The sequence below is a fragment of the Dasypus novemcinctus genome, chromosome 13, assembly GCF_030445035.2.
Source record: "Dasypus novemcinctus isolate mDasNov1 chromosome 13, mDasNov1.1.hap2, whole genome shotgun sequence".
Taxonomy (NCBI): domain Eukaryota; kingdom Metazoa; phylum Chordata; class Mammalia; order Cingulata; family Dasypodidae; genus Dasypus; species Dasypus novemcinctus.
This window is the reverse complement of record NC_080685.1, coordinates 26,525,869-26,553,786: the sequence shown is the minus strand read 5'-3', so window position 1 is coordinate 26,553,786 and position 27,918 is coordinate 26,525,869. Positions and strand designations below refer to the sequence as shown.

At 40.8% G+C, this 27,918-nt stretch overlaps 1 protein-coding gene and 1 non-coding gene across 2 annotated transcripts; both read left to right on the top strand.

Moving 5' to 3' along the window:
• LOC101414191 (acyl-coenzyme A thioesterase THEM4) lies at positions 1–27,918 on the top strand. The gene is made up of 7 exons (XM_058309286.2): positions 1–548; positions 12,167–12,364; positions 13,303–13,424; positions 16,414–16,839; positions 17,432–17,542; positions 23,200–23,324; positions 27,745–27,918. The coding sequence occupies exons 1-7, from the start codon at positions 474–476 to the stop codon at positions 27,783–27,785; spliced, it is 1,098 nt and encodes a 365-aa protein (XP_058165269.1). The 5' UTR covers positions 1–473; the 3' UTR covers positions 27,786–27,918.
• LOC111758987 (U6 spliceosomal RNA) lies at positions 25,409–25,515 on the top strand. Its single transcript, XR_002793093.1, has one exon. It is a non-coding gene; the product is annotated as a U6 spliceosomal RNA (small nuclear RNA).

Here is a 27,918-nt window from a genome sequence, read left to right as displayed (position 1 = left end):
GGGGACTGGGGCGGCTTCAGCGTCGAGGCAGTAACGCGGTCAGGGCTGGCGGGTGTCGCCGAGCGGGTAGTGGGGTGCGGGACCTCCCGGGTCTGCCGGACCTCAGGCAGACCGCTCCCGCCGCCGGCCCAAGAAAGGTCACTGCCCGCTGGACCCGTTTGTCCCGCTCCAGCGGCCCTCTCGGGGCTTTGACGCGGCGCCAAGAGTGGCTCTGGGCGCCCCTTAAGGGCGTTAGGTCATCCGGGAAGAAAAACCGGCCTCAGAAGTCAGGCGGCCGCCGCCTCCCTCTCGCTGCCAGGAGAGCCGGCTAGTTTCTTTCCCTCTGGGCTCCGCCCTCCCCGGCCTCCTGGTTGGCGGAGCCTCCAGCATTTACAGTTATGTGGGTGGGCCTGCGGGTGGATTAGTTTGGCTTTTTTTTGCCGCGAGGGTGAAAGGCGAACTCGAGACCCGGAATCCCGCTACCACTCGGATCCATGCTGAGGGGCTTCGCATCGCGCCTGCGCGTGCTCGGGCCTCTGCACGGTCCGCGGGGAGTCGAGCGGCAACCAGTGAGTGACCCTGAAGAAGCAGGAGTGGGTCCTGACGGGCCGGGAGGCCGGGGCCGGGGCCGGGGGGGGGGGGGGGGGGTTGTGGAACGAGACCTAATCAATAATACGGCTAAGATAACAGATAAATGTGTCATCCATTAGTACCGCGAACTGATCTCAGAATAAAAGCTAACATTAACTGCAAAGGACATAGTATTAACAGGGTCTCCAGACTACAGATTCAAAACATACTGGATGGCCAGAAAGGAAAGGACTGCTGATATTAATATAGAGAGGAAAAACACGTGGCAGAGCTGCGATCTGAATTTAGGTAGGCTCTAGAGTCCAGGCGCATTATAATAACCTCACAAAAGAGCACTCCCTCTTCCAGTAGTTAATCCTGATTATTTCTGACTTGTTTTATTTCTCAGAATGACTACCAACTTGGGAATTGAATAGAAAGCACAAAATGCTTGTCAGTTAATCAACCCTGTCTAAGCCAGTTTACTTAACTTTAAAGATTGTTGTAAGATTAAATGAGATGATTCTAGTAGTGTTTAACACAGTGCCTGGCACATAGTATTAAATAAATATTGCCTGTTTTTATATCCCTATATTTTGCTTTATTTATTTATTCAAATAATATTGATTAATCCCCAGCAATGTGCCAGATTTTGTTGGTCATTTATGATGTAAAAATGATTAAGAAACAACACTTTCCCTCAAGGAACTCATGGTCTAGTTATTTTTTTTGAGTACCTGGGTGGGGGACTGAACCCCGGGACCTCATATGTGGGAAGCCGGGGCTCAACCACTGAGCCACATCATCCCTCCGTCAATTGCAAATTTAAAATATGTATGTAGGGAGCACACGTGGCTCAAGTGGTTGAGCTCCCACATGGGAGGCCCGTTCAGTTCCCGGTGCCTCCTGAAAAAACAAAAAACAAGCAAAACAAACTGAAAAACCAACGCAGGAAGCTGATGTGGCTCAGGGGTTGAGCACTGGCTTCCCCACCCCAGTGCCACAAAAAAAAGTATGTGCTCTAATAAAGGACTAAGGGGACATTGAGAAGGAACTGAAGGAAGACTTTAGAAACTTACACAGGTATAACATCTCTGTTAAGCAGTTAAAGTATTTATTTATATGTTGGTGCCTTGTAATTGTGTAAGATACATTACGTATTAGTATTCATAGGCTTTCTCAGTCATGCTCTTACTGTTCAGTAGCTTAGTTTTAAAAGAAGACACACAAAAAAGTCATAAGTTGGCTTAGCTATTCCCACTTTATGAATGTATAACCAAAGATCAAGCAAAGATCAACAAAAGGTAATGATTATCCCTAACATTTATCCCTCATGCACACAGTCTGCCCCATGAATTTACAGGTGCCTTTGCAGTGAGTTTCAAGTAGCTCTTAGTTCTCAACTCCTTGTACTGAAACTTTTATATTTTTATTTCCCACAACGTGATAGTGTCCCTTAGGGGTTTCAGACTCAACGTGCCCCAAACTAAACTTAATTGTTCTACCTTTCTTCCCCTTATGACACTCAGGCACTAACAAAAACCTCCTCTTTCTTTTCCTTCTGTCCACCCCCATCCTCAAAGCCACAACTCAGATCGTCTAGGACTTCTGTTTTTCTCTTCCCCCACAATCAGTCACTCCCCATATCCTTTGGTTGCAATATCCTAAATATCTCTTAAATCTTTTCATCTCATTCCTCTAAAACTAGTTCAGGTTCTGACCATATCTTGGACCTTTGCCACAGTCTTTTAACTGGTTTCCCTACCATTATACAGCATACTTTTTATTCATCCATTACACCAGAAGGCCTTTCTAAGACCTAATTCCATGTTACTCCCTTGCCTAAAACTCCCCTAATAGAAAAAAATGTTTCTTAATTCTCATTTGAGTACCTTATTCATGATTCTTACCGCAACTGCAAACTACCTGTACAGTTTTCTTTTATAAACTCCCTTTCTTTTATTAGCCTCATCTTAAATAATAACATTTCTGAAATTAGGAGTGTGATGTGCCATTTATGTCCTTTTATAATATGCATTCCAATATTTATAAAATACAGTCTTTTTCTTTGTGCTAGCTAAAATCGTCTTTTACACTCGTCTGTGGAAACACTGACCTAGACAATGAAATCTAAGGTCTACACCAAGGCTATGTAGAGCTTCTGGGCCTGTTCCCTTCTATTTTGCCAACTAGAAATTACTGCAGTTCTTGTACGTTACCTCCATGAAGACCAAAGTCCTAGCAGTTCCCCAACAAACATGTTATATGGGGTCATTTCATCCCTTTTACCTTTGCTTGGAGCATCCCTCCATATTTTCCCCTTAGTGAAAGTTTTATCCTTAAGAAATCAGCTCCATCAGTCCTCACCTTTTTGAAGTGTTCCCTGAAAGTCACTCCTGTGTCTGTGTCTACTTGTATTGTAGCATTTTCACCTTTGTGGGCTCAAGCACTGAGAGCACGATCTGAGTCTTCTCTCTTTGTCTTACCTGTCCCTGGCACACAGTCATAAGCATATAATAGGTACTCAGAAAGGTTTGTTGGATTTAGCTAAATCCCAGATTTTTAAAAATTAAAATTAGGCAGGAGAGCACACAGTTGGGGGAGTCATTCTAATTCCCAAAAGTCATCGATGAAGTAGCTCTGATTCACTGGTATAAAAAAGGACTCTGGAACTGAGAGACCCTAGAGTTGCCTATATGAGACATATGGAAGGGTGATAGAGCCCCAAATCACAACTCCAAAACTCACACACACTCTTCTGCCACTGAGTTGACATGAATTGGTCAATACATACTCATTTGTGACAAATTGTTTCTGGTAGTCACTTCCAGAATTCATATGCTTTAAGAGCTACATGATTAGAATTGGATTTTAAGGAAACTGTCCTAAATTGAAAAGAACCTATATTTATGATGTTCTAATGAGCATTTCAAGTACCAAAAGATTAGAAACAATTTAAGTGTCCAACTTAAATGGTGTAAATTTTAGTACATCAGCTTAAAGGGCGGTTTTTCTGTTATCTCAGTGATAACTGGGATTAAGGGCATGAGAAAATGAATACTAAATAATTTTCAGTAGTGAAAGCAGAAAACAAAGTTATATTTCTTACTGAGAAATTACAAGTATATTAAAAATTCCATTAAAAAAAAAGACCTAGAGGAAATACATCAAAATTTTATCATTGTCTTTTTACTAAGAAGGGGTGATAATGGGTGGGAATTTGTTTTTTTTTAAATTTTCTTTCCTATATTTTCTGACCTGAATTTTGAAGGATAAGGCAATCTAAAGACCAGAGGAAAGAAACAAAGGTACAAAGCCTGGGCTAGGGGTACACTGGTTTTTGATCCCGCTCACATTTCCCCTCTCCTCCAGTTCTACAAAGTCAAGACATCCTTTTGTTCATCAGGAGATTCATAATTTTGTAGAGTTCTTGAGGCAGGTTCCCTGTATTCTTCCTATTGTGCCAGGATCACAGTCAGCCCTGGTGCCACTGGAAGGCTGGTTCTTCCATCATGGTAACTGCAGCCTAGCTGTTTTGGTCTCCGGTGCAGTTCAGGTGTTATAGGTACATTGAATCTGAATGAATTGATATGGGTGGCTGGAAGTAGAATGCCACAGTGTTTAGCTTCTGTGGTATTAAATCCAAGATTTCTGAAGAGGTGAGAAGAACCAATTTTCCTTTTTGTGTGCCTGTCAGCATTCATTTTGTTCTGCTCCTCAGTCTTCCATCTCCTTCATGGCCCCATAGCAACATTCCAGAAACTGGGCACTGGGGTGGTAGCAGTGCTTGGTGCTGCAGAGAAATAGGACATGATTACTGTGATACCAAAGCACTTGTCTCCCTGAACCTCTTCTTCCTCCTTCTCTTATATTCTTTTCTTTTTTAAAGAATTATTTATTAATTTATCCCCCCTCATTTGCACTCACTGTCTGCTCTCTGTGTCTAGGTGTTGTGTGCTCTGTGTCTGCTCGTCTTTTTTTTTTCCTTTCTTTTTTTACCCCCTCCTCATTGTTTGCACCGGCTGTGTTCTCTTTGTATCCATTTGCTGTGTGCTCTCTATGTCTGCCCGTCTTCTCTTTAGGAGGCACTGGGAACCGAACCTGGTACCTTCCATGTGGGAGAGAGGCACTCAATTGCTTGAACCACCTCAGCTCTCTGCTTTATTGTGTGTTTTATTGTCTTTCCTCTTAGTGGCTCTTTGTTGTGTCATCTTGTAGCGTCACCTCGCCACACCTGCCCATCATGCCAGCTCACTTTCTTTCTCATCTTCTCTAGGAGGCACCAGCAAATGAATCCAGGACCTCTCATGTGGTAGTCAGGCAGTCAACCACTTGAATAACATCCATTTTCCTCATCTTCATTTCAGGAAATCTTCATTTCACTTCATTAGGAAGTGAACCCGGGATCTCCCATGTGGGAGGGCAGTGCCCAGTCGCTTCATCCACATCCACTCCCTGCTTGTCATGTCTCCTTGTTGTGTCATCTCATTTCATCATCACACCATACCAGCCCACTGTATTGCTTGTGTTCTTTAGGAGGCACTGAGATCCGAACCCAAGGCCTCCCAAGTAGATGGGCACCCAGCTGTTTGAACCACATCTACTTCCTCTTATATTGTCTTTCTCAGTAAATGGTCCTATCATCCACCCAATTGTATAATTGAGAAACTTGGAATTGATCCTTTTATTTCTCCTCTTCCTTCACTCTCCTTATTCAAATATCACCAAGTTCTGTTTCATCCTCTCATAATTTCTTCCCTGGGTTACCCCAGCAACCTGCAAACATGCCCCCTGACTCCAATCTTGGATACTACCAGTGTCTTTCATACTGTGACCAGAGCTGATCACGTCACTCCCCTGCTTAAAATCCCTCTGAGAACATTGGAGATAAAATTCAAAACAGTTAGCTTCCCCTGGAGGCATCTCATAATCAGTCTGTTGCCTACCTCTCTGCAGCCGTCTGTTCCTCATGCTGTACCCTCACAACTCTGAACTTTTCTTAGGCCTTAGTTTCATCATCTGTAAAATAATGATAATAATTACTGCCTACTTTACAGAGTAAGGTCTCTCAAAACTTTCATACTTATTTGCTTTTGTACATGATATTCCTTTATCTACAATCTTCTTTACAACTGGCTAATTCTTTCTGATTGAGCAAGATACAAGGGAACTTCCAGTATGGGGATGTAAGGGTTCCATTCCCCCACAGAAGCTGAACAACTTGTAAAAATGGAAGACCATCTTCCTAAAAACTTTGGAAAAGTTAAATGCTTGTAGTAACTGGGTGAATGCTGAATCAAAAAATGCAATTAAGAAAATGGTAGGAGACGTTTGTGGCAGCTTTGCTGGACCTTTCCCTAATCCCTCCCAGCAGGGCGTATGCTCCCATTGTGGATTCCTGGCCCTGTTCAGAAGGAGCAGAGTAACCTCAGTAACCACATACTGGGGTGCTTTTATGTCAGTGCCAGTCTATCAGATGGCAACTAGAAAGACTGAACCAGGACATGACCTCTGGCTTGCCCTCCCAGCACTTGCCTGCAGACAGAAGGAGCTAGGAGACAGCTAAGGCCGTGTAAGGAATAATTAAATCAAAGTGTCCTGGGGTAAAGGATTACTGGCTTCAGACATACATTAGATCACCAGTTGTATTAGTCAGCCAAAGGGGTGCGGATGCAAAATACCAGAAATCTGTTGGCTTTGATAAAGGGTATTTATTTGGGGTAGAAGCTTACAATTACCAGGCCATAAACCATAAGTTTCTTCCCTCATCAAAGTCTTTTGCCACATGTTGGGGCAAGATGGCTGGTGACGTCTGCCAGGGATCAGGCTTCCTGGGTTCCTCTTTTCCCAGGGCTTGGTTCTCTCCAGGTTCACTCCTCTGTTCTCTCCACAAGTCCTTGTAGACTCTCAGACAAACAGCTTGTTTCTCCTCTTGGGGCCTTTTCTCTTTCCTCATAACCAAGCTCATCTGTGTGCTTACTTTCCAGGGCTCCAGCTCAAAAACTTCAACTAACTCTTCTGCTGTCTCATTTTCTCTGTGAGTCTCTGGTCACCAAGGGGGCAGGGATGCAATATTCTACTGACATGGCCCAGTTAAAGCCTTAATCATTATTTAATCAAGTAAACGTCTGAATCCAATATGATCTAATATGCCCAGAGGAAAAGACCAGTTTATAAACATAATCCAATATGCTTTTTGGAATTCCTCATTAATATCAAACTGCTACACTGGTGAAGGCAGAAAGTCTATTTTATACAGTGTAGCGGGGACATTTGAATTTCTGTAAATGAGGAAATTCCTAAGGTATAGGCCCAGGATAAGACAAAGGCTAAGAACTGAGAAGACCTTATGCTTTTGCCTCAGTCTGATCTTCTTGATAGAAGAGCCATACTCTGAAGGAGAGTACCAGCCAGTGCAAAGCCAATTTCTAAAGAATATGAAATGTATTTAAGACCACACCTTGGACATACTATTCAAAGACTTTAAAAAAAAAAAAGATCTTCATTATACACAAAGAGATAAAGGAAAACACAGAGAAAGCACCAAAAGATATAAAGAAAACAATATGAGAATTTTAGTAAAGAGATAATAATTTTTAAACAGAACCTAACAGAAATACTGGAGTTGATGACAATAATACCTGAAAAAAAAAATTCTCTGGAGGATTTCAATAGCAGATTAGAGATGGAAGAAGAAAGAATCAGTGAACTTCAAGATAGATGAAATTATTCTGGCTGAGGAGCAGAAAGAAATCCTAATAAACTTCAAACAGGATAAACTCTAAGAGAACCATGACCAGATACAGTAGTCAAACTGTCAAATAACAAGGACATGGAAAGAGTACTGGAAACTGCAAGAGAAAAGCAATGTTTACGTACAGGGAGTTCCTGTTAGATCAAGTCCAATTTTCATCAGAAACCATAGAGGCAAGAAGACAATGGTTTGAAATACCTAACGTACGGAAAGATCTCTGGTAAAGGTAACCATATGGGCAATTATAAGTACCAGTACTGTTGTGTTATATTGATTGGTATATAGCTCCACTTTTTTTTCTTACTTCTTACAGATTCTAAAATGCATATGCATATAAAGTAACGATAAATCTATGATTTTGAGCAGGCAAGATTTAAAGATATAGTTTGAAGCAAGTTTGTAACAAATATAACAAAAAGGAAGGGGAACTAGGGGACATAGGGACAGTATTTCTGTATACTACTGAGGTTAAGCTGGTTTCAAATCAAGTGTGATGATTATAGATTTAGGATGATAAATTTAGGTTACCCCAAGGTAACCACAAAGAAAATAACTGAGAAAAAATACAGAAAGAAAAAGTAGGTGTTGGACTTGGCCCAGTGGTTAGGGCGTCTATCTACCACATGGGAGGTACGCGGTTCAAACCCTGGGCCTCCTCGACCCATGTGGAGCTGGCCCATGCGCAGTGCTGATGTGCGCAAGGAGTGCCGTGCCACGCGGGGGTGTCCCCCGTGCAGGGGAGCCCCATGCGCAAGGAGTGAGCCCCATAAGGAGAGCCGCCCAGCGCTAAAGAAAGTGCAGCCTGCCCAGGAATGGTGCCGCCCACATGGAGAGCTGACACAACAAGATGACGCAACAGAAGGAGACACAGATTCCCGTGCCACTAACAACAACAGAAGCGGACAAAGAAGATGCAGCAAATGGACACAGAGAACAGACAACCGGGGTGGGGGGGAAGGGGAGAGAAATAAATAATAAATAAATCTTTTAAAAAACAAAAGAGTCAATTCAAATAAGTTCAATCCAATGAAAGGGTACATTACTAACGTCACAGAAATAAAAGGATTATAGGAGGATACTTTGAACAACTGTTCACCAACAAGTTAGATAACCTAAATGAAATGCAAAAATTCCTAGAAACGCACAAACTACCTACACTAACTCAAGAAGAAAAAGAAATCTCATCAGACCAATAACAACTAATGAGATGGAAGGTGTAATGTAAAACCTCTCAACAAAGAAAAGCCCAAGACCAGATGGCTTTAAAGGGGAATTTTACTAAAAACTCTAACAAAAATTAATGCCAGTCCTGCTCAACTTCCTCCAAAAAATTAAAGAGGAGGGTACACTTCCTAATTCATTCTATGAGGCCAACATCACCCTAATACCAAAGCCAGACAAGGTGACACAAGAAAAGAAAATTGCAGACTTATAGCCCTTATGACTATAGATGGAAAAATCCTAAACAAAATACTAACTGGCACACCAAATCCAATAATACACTGAAAGATTTACACACTGTGATCAAGTGGGATTTATCCCAGGTATGCAAGGGTAGTTGAAAAAAATCAGTTAATATAATACACCATAGAACAAAGGAAAACAGCCACATAATTACATCAATTGATACAGAGAAGGCATTTGACAAAATCCAGCACCTTGGAAAACTAAGATTAGAAGGAGACTTCCACAACATGATTAAGGGTGGATATGAAAAACCCACAACTAATATCATACTCAATGATGGAAGACTGAAACTTTTCCCCCTAAATCAGGAACAAGATAGGATGCCCTCTGTCACCACTGTTATTCAACATTGTACTAGAAATTCTAGCCAGAGCAGTTAGTCAAGAAAAATAAAAGACATCCAAATTGGAAAGGAAGAAGTAAACATTGCCGATCTGCAGATGACATGATCCTATACATAGAACATCTTGAAAATTCCACAGCAAAGCTACTAGAGTTAATTAAAATTCAGCAAAGTGACAGGTTACAAGTTCAACACCCAAAAATCAGTAGTGTTTCTGTATACTAGTAATGAACAATCTGAAGAGGAAATCAAGGGGGAAAATCCACTTGCAATAGCAATCTAATTTAAATATCTAGGAATAAATTTAACCAAGGACATAAAGGACTTGTGCATGGAAAAAACATTGCTGAAAAAAATGAAAGACAGGGAGGCGGATGTGACACAAGTAATTGGGCTCCCATCTACCATATAGGAGGTCCAGGGTTCAATTTCCAGGGCCTTCTGGTAAAGGCAACCTGGCCTTCATGGAGTGCTGGCCTGTGCAAAGAGCTGGCGCAGCAAGATGACACAACAGAAAGAGACACAGAGGAGAGACAATAAGAGACATAGCAGACCAGGGAGCTGAGGTGACACAAGAGATTGAGTGCCTCTCTCTCACTCGGGAAGATCCCAGGATCAATTCCAGTGCCACCAAAAGAGAAGACAAGCAACACAGAACACACAGTGAATGGACACAGGAGAGCAGACAGCGAGCACAAAAATAATGCCAGGAAGGGTAATAAATCTTTAAAAAAAAAAAAAAGACTAAATAAATGGGAGACATTCTGTGTTTATGGATTGGAAGATTAAATAGTATTAAGATGTCAATTCTACCCAAAACGATTTACGGATTCAATGCAATGCCTATCAAAATTTCAACAGCCTTCTTTGCAGAAATGGAAAAGCCAATCATCAAATTTATATGGAAAGTTAAGGCATCCAAAATAGACAAAAATCTCTTTTAAAAAACATGAAGTTGGAGAACTTACACATCCTGATTTTAAAACTTATTAAGTCTACATAACCAAAACAGTGTTGTACTGGCACCAAGACAAAAATATAGGCCAATGTAATCAAATTGAAAATTCAGAAATAAACTATCACATTTATGGCCAGTTTTTGTCAAGGATGTCAAGTCTACTCAGTGGGGAAAGAATAATCTCTTCAACTAATGGTGGTAGGAAAACTGGATATCCATATGCAAAGGAATGAAGATAGACCCCTACTTCACAACAAATACAAAAATTAACTCTAAATGCATCAAAGGCCTGAAAATATGAGCCAAAACTATTAAATTCCCAGAGAAAACATGGGGAAGCATCTTTGGACATTCTGTTAAGCAATGGTTTCCTAGAATTTATACCAAAACTATGAGCAACAAAATAGATAATACATAAATGGAACTTCACAAAAATTAAAAACTTTTGTGCATCAAACAGCTTCATCATGAAAGTAAAAAACTACAGAATTGGAAAAAATATTTGGAAACCACATATCTGAGAAGTGTTCAATACTCAGAATATATGAAGAACTCCCACAACTCAACAAGACTAACAACCCAATTTAAAAATAGGTAAATACTTGAATAGGCATTTCTACAAAGAAGATAAGCAAATGGTCACTAAGCCCACAGAATGATGCTTAACATCAGTAGCCATTAGGGAAATGCAAATCAAACCACAAAGAGATACCCCACTAGAATGCCTTAAAATTGCAAGTGTTGGAGAGAATGGGAAGAAATATAAATACCCATTCATTGTTGGTGGAAATGTAAAATGCTGTAGCCACTGTGGAAAACAGTTTGGCAGTTTCTCCAAGAACTAAATAAAAAATTACCAAATGACCCAGCAGTCTCACTTCTAGGCATCTACCCAAAAGAATTGAAAGCAGGGATTTAAGCATATATTTTCACACCAATATTCTTAGCAGCATTATGCACAATTGCCAAAAGATGGAAGCAACCCAAGTGTCCGTCAACAGATGAACAAATATGCTATATATTTTTAATGGAAAGTTATTCATCCATGAATGAATGAAGTTCTGGCACATGCAACAACATGGATGAAACTTGGAGACATCATGTTGAATGAAATAAGCCTGACACAAGAGGACAAATATTATATGATCTCACCTATATGAAGTAATTAAAATGTACAAATTCATAGAGTCAGAAACTAGAATATAGGTTTACCAGGGTCTAAGGTATTGTAGAGAATTGGGAGTTAGTGGTTAATTGGTACAGAGTAATGAAAAGATTGTGTTAATGTATAATGGTGATGGTAGAATCTGAATCTAATTAACACCACTGAACTGTAAATGTGAATGTGGTTAAAAGGGGAAATTTTAGGTTGTATGTATGTTACTAGAATAAAAATTTTTTTAAACTGTGGAACTATACAACACAAACATTGAATCCTAATATAAACTATGGATCATAGATTAATAGTACAATGATAACAATATTCTTTGATCCATTTTAGCAAAATTACTACACTAATGCAAAGTGTTAATATGGCAAACTGTGTTTGTGTGTAGATATATGAGAACTCTGTACTTTCTCTGCATGAATTTTCTATATAACTACAACTCCTCTACTTCATAAAAACAAAGTTAACAACAACAAAAATAGATTCAAGTCAAAGAACCCCTCCTTAAACCCCTAATCTGAGATCAATACTTCTCCCCTGTGATCTAGCTTCTAATGCATACCTCCTCACCGGTGGCACTTTTTACGTGGAGGACAATGTCTTTCCTTCATTCCTCTTTTATTTCCAGGGCCTGGCTCGCTTGTGTTTGAATAATGCTTGGAAAAAAAGAGTGGAATCAGTAGGCTTAGGCTCAACACTGGTCCTACCAGTAGGTAGATGAATAACATTGAGCAAATCACATATTCTCTCTCAATCTCCCATTTTCTTCAAGGAGTTTGGTTGGACCAGGTGATCCCTGGAACTCCCTTTCATTCCAAAGTGACAAGCCTTTGGGAAGGGAAAAAGCAGCAAGATAGTCTTGGAAAATATGGTAGTATGTTATGAACAGGCTGCACCTTCAATTGCTCTTTTTCTCCTCTCTTTCAGAGGTCATTTTCTTCCAAGGAAATCATTCAGAAGGACCATTCTCTCCCCAAACCCAGCTGGAGCAAGGACATAAAGCTGCTCTTCAACAAGTTCATGAAGAAATGTGAAGGCAACTCCTGGAAACGTTTGCCTTCTTATAAGTTTAGTGAAGCGTTAAATGTCATCAACAACAGGGTTTCTGGTAGGGATTCATTTTTGGTTTTATATCCCTTAAATATGAATAGTAATGGCCTCTTTATCTGCCATTTTAAAGGGTTCTTTAATGCCTAATTAGGTTCTATGCATTAGAAGAAGGAAAAAACCTTGCCTATCCTGACCTTAGGAGAATGCAAAAATTTTACCATTCTTTCAGATAAACCCTTATCCCCAAGGAATGTCTATTTTTCTAAGGAAAGATCAGTGACGTTTGTAAGATTCTCATAGGAGACCATGAATTAAAAGTGTTAGCCACAAGTTTAAAGAGTTGGACAAATATGGATAGTTATTAAAACAAAGCAGTTAATTGGATAAATCAGGATAACTAAACAGAATCTGAGGATTGACTGATAAGATTGTCTAGTCTAGAGATGCAAGGGGCTTCTCAGTCTCCACTACTCAGTTTCCTTTTGGTAGACACTCAAATATTTGTTAAATGAATAAATGAATAAAATAAATACCTTGTTTCTTTGAGTGTTACACCACCTTCTTGATCACCCTTCTCTTCTCCCCTTCTCCGTTGCTGCTGCCATCTACCAGCCTCTCCCTTATATGTTCAGTATTTTAGGGAACTGGTTAACCTTCTTCCCCTCCATCGTTCTGTTCATCATTCCTAGCAAGTCCAGCATTCCACATTCTGGTCCTCAGTTCATTTTCCTCCTATGAACTTTTCTTTCACCCCACCCCACCCACATACTTCCATGGACATCTTAAGCCTAATCTTAAAAAACTACACATTCTCCAGAACCTCAAATTTGGACATCCTGCTTTCTGACCAGAACCTTTTATCCTTCCAGCCTACTTCCTTAAGGGTCCCTCAGAAACAATGCCCTCACCCTCCCTTCCCCCTTCCCCCTCCACCTTTCCCCATCCCCTCTCTCTCTCTTTCTCTCTCTCTTTCTCTTTCTCTCTCTCTATCTTTCCCTTTTTCTTGTTATTAGGAGATTGTGGGGTACTACTTAACAGTTACCTACCTCAGACTTCTTCTGGGCCATCATTATGTACCAAAAGAACTTGAGAGTTGTACTGACCAAACCAAATTAGCCAACTTTGAAACAAAAAGGTCTCCCAGATGAATGGTTTTTAAATTTTATTTTCAAAGATCATTGAGTTTTGGAGACTCATACAGGGTTGTTAACTTTTTCTTGTTACCACACTGTATTGTTTAACCAACAATACCGTTTCTTTTCACATCATTTTAAAAAACAAAAGATATCTTGACATGCAGAGAGTAGAAAGGACATACTCTCAGTGGGAGAAAAAATAATACTTTGAATGTATGTAGCTTAATTTAAAAACTTGCTCCTTTCTCCTTATTTTTCTCATTTTTGAATAGCCTGTTGAAAGCCTCAAGATTTGGTAATCTAGATCAGAAATTCTGAACTACTCTAAGTTGAAACTTTGAATGGTTTGATGTTTATCTTATCCTGAAGTCCCAGAATGTCAGAATTCCAAAAGATCTTAGAGGTCATTTCAGTTCATCTCCTCATTGAATGGAGAACAGAACAGAGTAAAGGAGCAAGTTCTAGGCCAGTCCTAGACCAAGGACTTAATTTTCCCAACTCCCAGGCCAAGGTTTTTTCCTAGTATATCATAAAACTGATCCCCAATGTTTAGTGTCTTTGTCCAGCCCCCTAAATCATTAATTTACTCAACAACTGTTTGAGTGCATATAATATGTTTATATTTGTGCCAGTTGCTAGTATATGTTCATGGCCTAAAGAAAACTCTTCCCTATCTTTTTCCAAGTTGTAAATATAAGTTTTGTAGCAATAAATGCAACTTGGACGGTATTATGCATGGTGAATCAATGAGCTGTGAAAGAGAGTTAAGAGTTTGAGGAATTAAATTTTAAAATGGCTGTGAATGGGCAGATTTGCCCTTCCTTTAGAGCATTAGCTTTCAATCTGTTTTGAAGCAGCCTACATTTTTGAATCACAACACAGTATACACAACTTTCACACAGTTGTATAGCTGAAAAAAAGTATGCAAACAAGTATACTAGTACTTACACTGAATATATGTGATAAATTCTGTTCCTTTTAAAATTCATTGATCAGGTTCTACCCCGTTTGGGCCTTAGAATCACAATCACATGGAATATGGGGCTGAACTGGCCCTGGTTTTGAGTCAATATAATATCTTCTGCTATAAGCTAAACTAATGTCTTACCTATGGTTACATTATCCGTTTTCCTTAAATCCCATTTAAACTATTCTTATTCCAAGGAGAGTTCTATCTCTATTTTACCATTTTATTCAATAGTTCACTTATATACTGTATTTTCTACTGCCACATATGGGTAAGAACTTGTTTTTATTTCACTTATGTTTACTCTTGCCCCAGCTATACTGTGTATTCTTCAACCCAACAACCCTGTATTAGTCAGCCAAAGGGGTGCTGATGCAAAATGCCAGCAATAGGTTGGTTTTATTAAGGGTATTTATTTGGGGTAGGAGCTTACAGATACCAGGCCATAAGCATAAGTTACTTCCCACACCAAAGTCTATTTTCACGTTTTAGAGCAAGATGACTGTCAATGTCTGTGAGGGTTCAGGCTTCCTGGGTTCCTCTCTTCCAGAGTCTTGCTCATCTCTGGGTTCAGGTTTTCTTTCTTCCCAGGGGCTTGCTTCTTTTTCTTATGTGTGCTTACTTCCTGCAGCTCCAGCTTAAGGCTTCTGCATCAAACTCCAACATCAAAACTCCAACATCAAAAACCCTCTGCTCTGTCCTTTGCCATGCCTTTTATCTGCCCTAATGACGTGGCCCAATCAAAGCCCCAGTCATAACTCAATCACGCCCAGGTACAGAGCAGATTACAAACATAATCCAATATCTACTTTTGGAATTCATAACCATATCAAACTGCTACCCTATATTCTATTTTTCAGTGGACCCTTCCATCCCCTTCAATTTTGCACCCATTTGGCATTTCTTGTTGTGGTGGTAACATGATATATAACACAAAATTTTCCATTTTAACCATTTTTAAGTATAAAATTCCATGGCAGTAATTACATTAACATTTTAGTGCTCCCATCACTACCATTCATTACTAAAACTTTTTATCACCCACAACAGAAACTCTACCCATTAAGCAATGACTCCCCATTCCCCCTACCCTAACCCCCAGTTAACTCGAATCTATTCTATGTCCTTATGAATTTGCTTATTGCAGATATTTCATATAAGTAGACTCATAAAATATGTGTCCTTTTTTTTTTTTAAAGATTTATTTTATTTATTTCCCCTCCCCCCATTCTCCACCCCCATTGTCTGCTCTCTGTGTTTATTTGTTTCATGTTCTTCTTTGTCTGCTTGTATGCTCCAAGAACTGATGCTGGGACCTTCCAGAGAGAGAGGCAATTACTCTCTTGCACCACCTCAACTCACTGTTCTGCTGTGTCTTATTATTTTTTCTCTCTTCTGTGTCTCTTGTTGTGTCATCATGCTGCGCCAGCTCTCCACGTCGGCTGGCACTCCTGCATGGGGCGGCTTTCCCATGCTGGGTGGCATTCCCATGCAGGGGGACTCCTGCGCAGGCAGCATTCCAGCGTGAGCCAGCACTCCGCATGGGCCAGTTTGCCCTCACCAGGAGGCCCTGGGCATCGAACCCTGGACCTCCTATATGGTAGATGGGAGCCCAATTGGTTTAGCCACATCTGTTTCTCAATATGTGTCCTTTTGTGTCTAGCTTCTTTCACTCAGCATAATGTCTTCAAGGTTCATCCATACTGCAGTGTGTCAGAACTTCGTTATTATGACTGAATAATAGTACATTGTGTGAGTGTGTATAACACTTCATTTGTCCTTGCATCTGTTGCTAGACATTTGGTTTGTTTCTTCCTTTTGGCTATTGTGAATAATGCTGCTATGAACATTGGTATACAAGTACCTGTTTTGAGTCCATGTTGCCAATTCTTTTGGATATTTACCTCGGAGTGGAATTTCTGAGTCATATGGTAAAGTTATGCTTAACTTTTTGAGGAACCACCAAATCCGATTGGCTTTTTTTTTTAACTTTTTATTTTGGAATAATTGCAAACTGACAGGAAAGTTGTTTATCTGCATTTCCTAACTTTTAAAACAATGAGTGTACACAATTTGTTTAATGAAAGCATAACTGAGAAACAATACATAGAACTCCAACATACCGCCCCATGCAGATACCCAGATTTTTCAACTCCAGCTGATATTTTCCTCCATCTTCCATTGACTTGTGATTCTAACAGGTTACAGGTACTTGGGTGCTTAGCTTTATCGTGGCTTTTCTGTCAAACTTGGTTCTTATGTGCTTTTGCCCATCCATCTCATTTCCTGATAGACTCAAAGGAAGGAAAACAAAGGTCACAGGCCCCATTCTTCACCAGAAGCTTTGAGGATGGCTTAGGCTTTGAATATGCAATATTCTGTAATGAGGATGAGAAAAGAGCAGTTTGCTTGTTTCAAGGAGGCCCTTACCTGCAAGGAGCACGTGGGTGAGAATGCTTGCCTAGAAATGTGGATCTTATCTTTATCTGGTAGCACCCCTCTCCATATCAGTGGACTATACTGAAGGCAATAAAGTGATGATGTAGTTATATATTTATTGACATGGGAAGATGTTTATATTGTTAAATGAAAAAAGCATAGGACATGGGTAATAGAGTATACTGTGAAAGAATATTATTAACATGTTAACAGTGATTATTACTAGGTATAACATTATGGGCCTTACAGTTTCCTTCCTTTTTTCTTCTGCTTTGTCTGCATTTCTAAATTTTCAAGCAATGAATGTATATAGTTTGTTTATTAAAAACATAAGTTTTCAAATTTTAGCTTTTTGTTTGCTTGTAATTCCCTTTAAGTTTCAGATTTATTACAAATGTGAAAGATGATACTATTAAGCTCTGAAGAAAATTAATTTGGGGACATGGGTATTTTTTTACTTTCAATACACTGAATAAGGACGAAGGGGCCATTTCATAAATAAAATGTGTGGAGATGCTTGAATAATTTCTCTCACTTTCTTGAGAGGCTCTGTTTTCAGAATTCACAGAAACATTTTCCTTCCCTTTCTCTTATAACTAGATTCCTCCATGGAGGTACCACTTCAACCATGATCGATAATACTCTTAGTGTATATGCATTGTTATCTGGGGAATTTGCCATGACTGCCAATCTCAACATCAATTTTAAAAGGTAAATTCATATGAATGCATTTCTTCTCCTTAGTTGTCATAGGTTGGGTTCCCCAGCAGCAGACCCTGAGTCAAAGATTTGTGTGCTAATGATTATTAAGAAAATGCTCCCAGAGAGAAGTAGCCAGGGAGTGCGGGAAGCAGGACTGGGAAGGGGAAGAAACCAAGCAAGGTTAAGCTCTCCAAGTCCTGCAAAGGGCAGCTTCCACTTGATCATGCAATGGAAATCTGGAACAGAATTTGCACCTCAGAGTTGTCCCTACCCCAGGTAAGGGAACTGGGCCTTCATACCCTCTTACACATCAGTCATGGGGTCAGGGCCATCCCGGGGCCATAAATTCCCAGCAGCTCTCTATGTTTGTGCTACACACACTCAAAAAATACCCTAACTGTATTTATTTGTGCGTTTTCTCATTTTCATGATCTATCTTGCCAGAAGTGATTAGTCTTTTCAGGGAGTCGACTTTTGACTTTGTTAAGCCTCTCTATTGTATATGTTTTCTCTTTTATTTTGAAATTGTGCCCTAATCTTTATCCTCTGTCTCTAATACAAATCTAAGTAAGTTGTCTAGCAAAACTAGATTAAGGAAAATGATCTAGATCCTGTTTTCTTTGCCAACCAAACTAATCTGTGCCTAAATATTACATTTAGAAAATTATACTTTATTAACATAATTATTAAATCATTTTGTGTTTTCCAAGATCCTTTCTCTTAGCCTATCTATTAACCAAGGACTCTCTGTTGCAAGGTATAGAGCTCATAATTCACACTTAAGCAAAAAAGGGAACATTGGCTGTGCAGTTGAGAAGTCTATCATGACTGGGTTCAGATGTTCAACGATGCTATTAGGAATCTGTGTCCGTGTCTCAGCCACACTTTCCTCTTGGGCCTACTTTGTCCTCAGGTTGCCTTTCCCTGTGTGGTGGCGCAGTGGCTGCCAGCCAGGCTACATCTTGCAAGCCTAGCAGCCCCAGCCAGGCTACATCTTGAACCTAGCCCTGAGGGCTCCAGCGAGAGTCCCAGGATTGACTGTTTCAACCTATGCCACCCCCACAACCAGTCACTTTGGGGGTGGGGGATGACAGGGGTCAACACCAGTCAACTTCCATGAGCAAAGAATGGGAGCAGTGATTCCCCAAAGAAAGGGTTGTGGGTGTGAAAAGGGTTAAGGGGCAGAGGATGAATAAATGAGGGGGAAATGTTAGTAGAAAATGGAGAGTGGACAGGCAAGAACATCTTATGTCCCCTGGGTCTTGAGATGAATCAGCTCAACAAAAGAGCAACCTTAGTTTTTCCTTCTGGAGGCTCTGGAAAGGCCGATGGGAGCAGAAATATTAAAAGATCGTAGGAGCAAGAAATGGGCAAAGAGGTTAATCACAGTGATGGCTTTCTTTCCCTCTGGGGTAGTTTTCCTTCATCTATTTGGTGGTGCTATTGGAGCAGAAAATGCATCTCCCTGCTCTTTCTGCCAACTGAATTTTTACTTCGAAAAATATGTAAATTTAAAGATTCAGATTGTCATTTGCATTAACCTCATTTGACCATTTTGCAGAGCTAAGATATGGATCATTTTTATCCTCACAGGAAGTTCTGTTCTGTTGGACAGAACTGGCTTTTAACACTTCACGTTTGTTACCATTAACTTGTTATTAGGTGTCTTTCTATTAACGCTACTCTGAAGGAGATTGGGTGATTGTATTAGTCAGGGTTCTCTAGGGGAATAGAATCAACGGGAGATATCTGTCAATAATATGAGATCTTATGAGTTTTTCACATGACTGTGGGGATACAGAAGTCCGGGTTCCACAGGCAGGCTGCAAATGAGGGACTCTGATGAAAGTCCAGTGAAGGTCCTTGATGAGTTTCCAGGAGACATTGGCTGTCCAAAGATGAGCTGGGAAATTCTCTCTGAATGCTGAAATCACTTCCCCTTTTAAGGTATTCAACTGATTGGATAAAGTGTCACTCATTACTGACCTCAATCTCACTGCTGGTTGTAGATGTAATCAGCTATCTATGCAATAAAGTCACTAGTGACTAAAGTTCATAAATGTCCTTGTATTAAAATTAGCCCAGTGCTTGCTTGACCAAACAGCTGGGCATAATTACCTGGCCATCACAGTCCACACTTGTCAACTCAGCAACCATATACATTACCTTAAACCATACACTCTTTTACTGAGTCTCTAAGCAAAAACAATAACAGATATGCATATACATATATATTTCCACCTAACAATGCTCAACTCTCCTGATTACATCTGAAAACACATTATTTCCTACAGAATGGGGTGCAAGTCCTTGGGTAATATTCACTCTTAAACTTGACATCCTCAAATATTATGACTTGAATCTAATACAACTTCTCATATGATAAGGGAAAAGGTTGGGGAAGAAAACAAAGAAATTTGTTTTGTGTTAATATACAATCATACTCATAACCAAACAAGGAAGAAAGATTCATGACCATTACAGTCCTCATTTCTGTAACTGGTCTCATGATTGAATTTCATATTTATCACCACCCTCTTCCACTACCCATTCCATGTTCCCATTACCCTTAGCAAGCACCTCAGCAATCCATGGTTCTTTGCCTGGTGTGGTGACCCTAACTTTCATTCCTGAGGATTCTGGGCCATTGTTAGTCCACTTGAATTGGGTTGTTGCAATTTTCCACTGGCTTTAATCACAGGGCATGGCAGTACTAGGAGACACCCTAGAGAATCTCCTGTATTCCAGGCAAACTCCTCTTTACCCCCATTGTATAGATGAGGTCCTATTTCTTCTTGATAGTCAGGGTCAATCACCCCAGCCAGTGCAGTATTTCTCTTCTTTGCCTTTTGTTTCAGAGGTAAGAGGAGCCCAAAGCGGCCAGGTGGTAGTCTTAACTTGCAGTTCAATGGAATCATTGTTGTGTTCCTTGGTGACAGGACTCCTCCTTTTGGGACTAAAACCTGTGGACCAGCAGAGCTTAAAGTTGCAGCAATAGGAAGTAAAACTTTTTCTAGTGGGTCGCTAGGGGTAATAATACTGAGTGGTATCACTCCCATTTCCACCCCTTTATTTCTGGATCCATGAATCCTGGTATAGGAGAAACAGCACCATAGAAGTGGACACTGATTTAGAGTATACACAACCTCCTGGAGAACACTGCCTCAGCTCTGCAAGGTATTGCCACCTGGTTGGCACCATAATTGAGTCTTCAAAAGGCCATTCCACCATTCTTTTAATCTAGCTGCTTCAGGGTGATGGGGAACATGTTAAGACTAGTGAATTCCACGGGCATGTGCCCATTCCTGCACATCATTTGCTGTGAAATGGGTTCCTTGATCAGAAACAATGCTGTGTGGAATACTATGGCAGTAGATAAGACATACAGTAAGTCCACCAGTGGTAGTTTTGGAAGAAGCATTGCATGCAGGAAATGCAAACCCATATCCAAAGTATGTGTCTGTTCCAGTTAAAACAAATCACTGTCCCTTCCATGGTGGATGTGGACCAGTGTATTCAACTTGCCACCAGGTAGAAGGCTGACCACCTCAAGGAATGGTGCCATATTGGGTACTGAGTGTGGGTCTCAGATTGGGCACACTGCTGACAGATTGGACATTCAGCAGTGGCTGTGGCCAAGTCATCCTTGGTGAGGAGAAGTCCATGTTGCTGAGCCCATGCATAACCTCCATCCCTACCTTCATGGCCTTTTTGTTCATGAACCTATTGGACAATGACAGGAGTGGCTGGGGAAAGAGGCTGAGCGGTAGGCACAGAGGACATTGTCTTTTCCACTTGATTATTGAAATCTGCTGAAGTCACCCTCTGCTGAGCATTCATGTGAGACACAAAAATTTTCATGTTTTTTGCCCACTCAGAAAAGTCTGTCCACATACCTTTTCCCCAGATCTCTTTGTCAACAATTTTCCAATCATGTTCCTTTCAATTCCCTGACCATCCAGCCAAACCATTGGCAACCGCCCATGGATCAGTATATAAACACACCTCCGGCCATTTCTTCTTCTAAGCAAAATGAACAACCAAGTGCACTGCTCGAACTATGCCCATTGGGAGGATTTGCCCTCACCACTGTCCTGGATGTCCCAGAAAAGGGCTTCAGTGCTGCAGCTGTCCACTTTCAGGTGTTGCCTGCATATCGTGCAGGACCATCTGTAAACACGGACTGAGTTTTCTCATCCTTAGTCAACTGCTTGTAAGGGACTCCCCAGGTGGCCAGAGCTGTGGGCTGGGAAAGAGAAGGTAATATGGCAGGAGTGGGGGCCGTGGGCATTTGGGCTACTTCCTCATGTAATTTACTTGTGCCTTCAGGACCTGCTCAAGCCCTATCTCGTATATACCACTTCCACTTTATTATGGAGTGCTGCTGTGCTGGCCCAACTTTATGGTTTGGTGGGTCAGACAATACCCAGCTCATGATAGGCAGCTCGGGTCTCATGGTAACTTGATGGCCATGCTTAAGCGCTTAGTTTCTAACAATGCCCAGTAACAGGCCAAAAGCTGTTTCTCAGAAGGAGAGTTATCTGCAGACAATGGCAGGGCTTTGCTCCAAAATCCTAAGGGTGTGCATTGTGATTCTCCTATAGGGGCCTGTCAAAGGCTCCAGACAACATCCCTCTTTGCCACTGAAACTTCCTTTAGATCTGCTGGATCATATGACCCAACTGATAGTACAGCTTGCATAGCAGCCTGGACCTGTCGCAGAGCCTCCTCTTGTTCCAGTCTCCAGTCAAAACTAGCAGCTTTTCTGGTCACTCAGTAAATGGGCCAGAGTAGCACACCCAAATGAGGACTGTGTTGTCTCCAACATCTGAAGAGCCCAACTAAGCGTTGTGCCTCTTTTTTGGTCTTGGGAGAGGCCAGATGCAACAGCTTATCCTTCACTTTAGAAGTGATATATCTACATGCTCCACAAATGCTGGGCACCTTGAAATTTCAGAGGTGGAAGGCCCCTGTATTTTTGCTAGGTTTGTCTCCCACCCTCTCTCACACAAATGCCCTACCAATAAGTCTAGAGTATTTGCCACTTCTTGCTCACAAGGTCCTATCAACATATCATCAATACAGTGGAACAGTGCTATGTCTTGTGGGAGGTAGAGACGGTTCCTGCAGACAATATTATGCATAGGGCTGGAGAGTTGATATACCCCTGAGTCAGGACAGTGAAGGTCTACTGCTGGTCTTGCCAGCTGAAAGCAAACTGTTTCTGGCAGTCCTTACTAATGGCAATTGAGAAAAAAAGCATTTGCCAGATCAATAGCTGTAAACCAGGTACCAAGGGATGTGCTGATTTGCTCAAACAATGATACCACATCTGGGACAAGAGCTGCGATTGGAGTCACCATCTGGTTAAGTTTATCGTAATCTACTGTCATTCTCCAAGATCCATCTATTTTCTGCACAGGCCAAATAGGAGAGTTGAATGAGGATGTGGTGGGCAATCTATGTCCCTATACTGGAGAGCAATGCTTGGAGTAAAGGGATAGGAGAGGCTCTAGGTGTCAGTGTACTTAGGAATGTTTTATCTAAGGCAGTCAACACCTTTGATATCAGGCTTCATACATTCCCACCCCTTGCCATACACTTGATCATCTTTCAGTGTTACATAAATCTGAGAAAAACTGCTCTTTTCCTTTTTTTTTCTGCAGACCTATCCCCCTTAATTCTGTTGTTGTGATAAATGGCCAGCTTGATAAAATTGAAGGAAGGGAAGTTTTTCTTTCCTGTAGTGTTCAAAGTGTTGATGAGAAGATCCTGTACTCAGAGGCAACAAGTAAGAAGCTACCATTCTATTTATCTATATCTATCTATCTATCTATTTATCTATCTATCTATTTATCTATTTTATGCTTTGGTTTTATAACCCATACATGCTCAGAAATGCTTAATTCTCCATCATGCAAAGAACAAGTTAAAAGTATTCTTATGCATTGCTGGTAGAGGGATATTTGCCAATATCTAGCAAAAGTAAAAAATCGCATATTGTTTGACTCATATCCAGGACTAAATCCCACAGCTATACTAACGTGCAAAATAGATCAATGTATGTATAAGGTTACTCTAAGATTCCAGCAATTGTATTACTGATTGCACAGTTGTCTTCAATAACAAAAGATTGGTAAACAGATATACATCAGTAGGAGACTGGTTAAAAACTACCATTCATCCATAAAATGGAATATTAGAAAAACTATTAAATTTGCATATGATATGGCATGGCCTCTAATATACATTAAATGAAAAATGCTAGGTGGAGGACAGTAAATTTAGTGCGTTTTCATTAGTGTAGAAAGAGTGGAGGAGTCCTTCCCATTCTCTTCCCCTTTTCTTCCTCTTTCCTTTCACCCCTTCCTTCTTTCCTGAATAAATTTATTCCCAAAGCCATTAGATAGGGTCAGACATGGTAGGCTCAGGGATGAAGGGCTGGCCACAGAAGAAGGGTGGCTGCAATGGCCCATGGCAGGGTGTCAGAGCCTGAGCAGGTCAGGTGACATGGCCATTCAACATGGCCAAGCAAATGGTGTTGGAGTCCCGGTAGGTAAGAAAGGTGTGCATACCCCTATGCACAGGGTGAGGCTGGCATCTGCATGGGATGAGAGCAGTGATGGGAGGCTGGTGATGTACAGGAGGAATGATAAATAAGTAGATACCTTGTGGATAATGGGAGCTATGTTCCTCACTGTCAGAGAAGAGATTTACAGATACAGAAAGAGGAAACTAGAATGAACCCTATGGTATTAGGCTGGAATTGGGGAAATGGGGCATTTATGTTTTCCCAATCCTTCGTGCCTTTGCAAATAATGCTGTAATGAATAACTTTCTCATTTTGCATACATTTTGGCCATTTACTTTACAATGGTTCTGGGAGAAATCAGGTTTTTTTGCACTGTTCTTGTGGTTTTTCTATAAGTGTGAAATTATTTCAAACTTTAAAATGGTAGGGACTACATATATATGTTTATGCATATTTATGTGTATACGTATATATACATAAGTATATGTATGTATGTGTTTACTTGTATACACATAGACTCTCTCAGTAAGTATCATTAACATTGGTTGCTTCTGGGAAGGGACTGGGTAGGGAGGAAGGGAGATTCTGCTGATACCCTTTAGTACTTTATGAATGTGGTATATAAATTATATAAACATTAGGCCCCACAAAACCTAGCTCCATCCCTGGTCAATGAATTACCAGGGATGGAGCTAGGTTTTGTGGGGCCTAATGTTTATATAATTTAAGAAGCCCCACTTGAAGAAAAAATATGAAAAATTTAATAGAAAGGTAAATACTTAAAAATGAGAAAAGAAATCACAACATATTAGTGCTGTCTTAAAGATCCGAGTCCTTCCTTCTGAGATCTCTGTAGGCAGTTTTCCAGAAGTACTTACATGGAAGTACTTTCTGATTGCTCTTGCCTTCCTCTTCTCACCTGGAGCATTGCACAACTTTCAGCGCTCATGGGGCCTTGCAAATGCAGGGCCCTTGACACCTCACCTTCATTAGCTTCAGATTTAGGCAAATTAGATGCCTGTGTTTTTTGTTTGTTTTTATTCTTTGTGGTTTTAATGGGCCTCAGATGCACAGTTTGGGTTAATCATAGTGCTTGATTCATGAATGGTTGCCTTTTATTTAAAGACTAATGAATTCTTAAATTTAATAATAAACAAATACCCTGGAACCTACCACCAAACAAGAACTAGAATCTTAATATTTTATCATCTGCCTACATACTGATGTCCATCTGATCCTCCTGCTTTTCCCCCAGACTTAACTACAATCCAGAATTCTGTGGTTTTTGCTCCTATATGCCTTTTATTTTTTAGTTTTTTAGATTTATAAAAATACAGATACCTGTGCTCACTTCATCAGCACATATACTAAAACTGGAACTATACAGAGAAGATAAGCATGGCCCCTGTGCAGGGATGGTACACAAATTCATCAAGCATTCCATGTTTTTAAATATATATAGGGAGAGAAACCTAAAGAATATATTGTTCTGTTGTGCTTGTGTTTGAATCTTATAGAAAGATATTGTGCTATGATGTGTTTTTTTTGGAATTTGATTTTTTTCATCAACATTACTGAGGTTCATTCACATTTTAGCTATGTGCATCACTCGTTTTACGGCTGTGAAATGTCCCATTGGGGGACGGCACCACAGTGGATTTATTTCCTCTCCTGAGGGTGGGCCTCTGGCCAGCAGGAATGGGGCTGCTGTGCACAGTCTTGTTCGTGTCTCCTGCTGGTGCACATGGCCAAGAGCTTGGTGTGTATTTAGGAGCACAATTTCGGGGATGTAGGAAATTGCTGGTTTCTGGACTTGTGAGTGCCAAAGTTGTTTTCTGAAGCCAGACCAAATTACACTCCCACCAGCAGCATAAGAGGTTTTGGTGATCCCTGTAGTGGGTAAAGTCAGACTTCTTGATTTTTGCCAAATGGTTACAAAATTGTATGTCCGTGTGAACTTAATTTGGATTTCCCTGATCACCTATGGACACGAGCATCTTTTCATATGTTTATTGACCGTATTGTTTCCCATTCGATGAAAGTTCTGTCTGTTCAGCCCCTTTTCCTATTTGAAGGTATTTTCTTACTGATTTTGTTGTATCTTTATATTTTTTTATATTAAACCAATCCTCTTGTTGGATATATAATAAGTTACATAGGGAAGCAGATTGGGCTCAAGGGATTGGGCTCCCGTCTACCATATGGAAGGTCCAGGGTTCGATTCCTGGGCCTCCAGCTGAGGGCAAGCTGGCCTGGGCTGAGAACTAGCTTACAGGGATTGCTGGCCCATGCAAAAATGCTGGCCCACACAGGAGTGCTGGCCCACACAGCAGGCTGGCCCAAGCAGAGAGCTGGTGCAGCAAGATGATGCAACAAAAAGAGACACAGAAGAGAAACAATAAGAGACACAGCAGACTGGGGAGCTGAGGTGGCACAAGAGATTGAGCACCTCTCTCCCACTCCAGAGGGTCCCAGGATCAGTTCCCAGTACTGCCTTAAGAGAAGACAAGCACACACAGAAGAATGAACATCAAATGGACAAAGAAAGCAGACAACAGGGAGGAGCATGGAGGGTGATAAATAATTCGTTTTTAAAAAAATAAGTTGCATATATCTCCTCCCAAGGTGTCAGAGTTGTCTTTTATTATTTTCTTTAGGGTATCTTTGTGATGAACAGGAGTTTTAAATGTTAATGCAGTTGCATTTATTAATTTTTCCCCTTATTTAGGGCTTTTTGTGTCTTAAGAAATTTGTTTTTCCTCTAAGTATCAGCTGTTTGCAGGAATGATGGTTAAAATGAGCAGGAGAGTGAGCATGAAGAATTTGAATCTACAATCAGTATAAGAACTGTTTTCCAGGCTGTAGTTTAAACCTCCTGTCTCAGTAAACCTTTCAATATCATAAAGATACCAGGTTGCTCAATTGTAATTTTGCCTCCTTTCTCGTCCCTGTCTATCTTCGATGGAAATGGTAATGAACCATGAAATGGCCAAGTGGTAGAGGACTTGGTTAACTAGGGGGAGGTAATGCAGTGTTGTGAGACTCAACAGTTGATTTCTTAATTTGGCTGGAAAATGAAAGTGGGCAGAAAGATTGAAGGTACAAATATGCATCTATATGCCTCTTTATTTTTTTTAAGTAAAAGCAGTTTATGGCTTTTTTTTTTTAAGATTTATTTATTTATTTCTCTCCCCTTCTCCCCCCACCCCTCTACCCCAGTTGTCTGTTCCCTGTGGCCATTTGCTGTGTGTTCTTCTTTTTGTCTGCTTCTGCTGTTGTCAGCGGCCCAGGAATCTGTGTCTCTTTTTGTTGCGTCATCTTACGGTGTCAGCTCTCCGTGTGTGCAGTGCCATTTCTGGGCAGGCTGAAATTTCTTTCGCACTGGGTGGCTCTCCTTATGGGGCGCACTCCCTGCGCATGGGGCTCCCCTATGCGGGGGGCACCCATGCATGGCATGGCACTCCTTGTGCGCGTCGGCACTGCACATGGGCCAGCTCCACACGGGTCAAGGAGGCCCGGGGTTTGAACTGCGGACCTCCCATGTGGTAGACGGACACCCTAACGACTGGGCCAAGTCCACTTCCCTATGCCTTTCTTTTTATGTTTTTCTACTTTGTATAGTCCCATCAGACTGAAGTCAGTTGACTTAAAATCATTTTCTATTATTTTGTTTGCTTAGGCATATTTGTACAGTTGGATCCTGATAAAAGTTTGGCATAAAAGAGCTTCTGTCAAATTCCACACCATTCCACGTAAGGCTCCCCCTCCTCCATGAGAAGCTGTCATCACCCCTCCTGCTGAGACCCCCATAGGGAGAAGCCTGCTCATTCCGACCTTCCTGAATAGTCTTCAG

What these genes read in the sequence shown, in the direction of transcription:
- LOC101414191 (XM_058309286.2), top strand. Translation starts at nt 474, where the DNA reads ATGCTGAGGGGCTTCGCATCGCGCCTGCGCGTGCTCGGGCCTCTGCAC. An exon ending in GGGGAGTCGAGCGGCAACCA is followed by an intron (nt 549 to 12,166) that starts GTGAGTGACCCT and finishes CCTCTCTTTCAG; the next exon opens with AGGTCATTTTCTTCCAAGGA. An exon ending in TACCTGCAAGGAGCACGTGG is followed by an intron (nt 16,840 to 17,431) that starts GTGAGAATGCTT and finishes TCTTATAACTAG; the next exon opens with ATTCCTCCATGGAGGTACCA.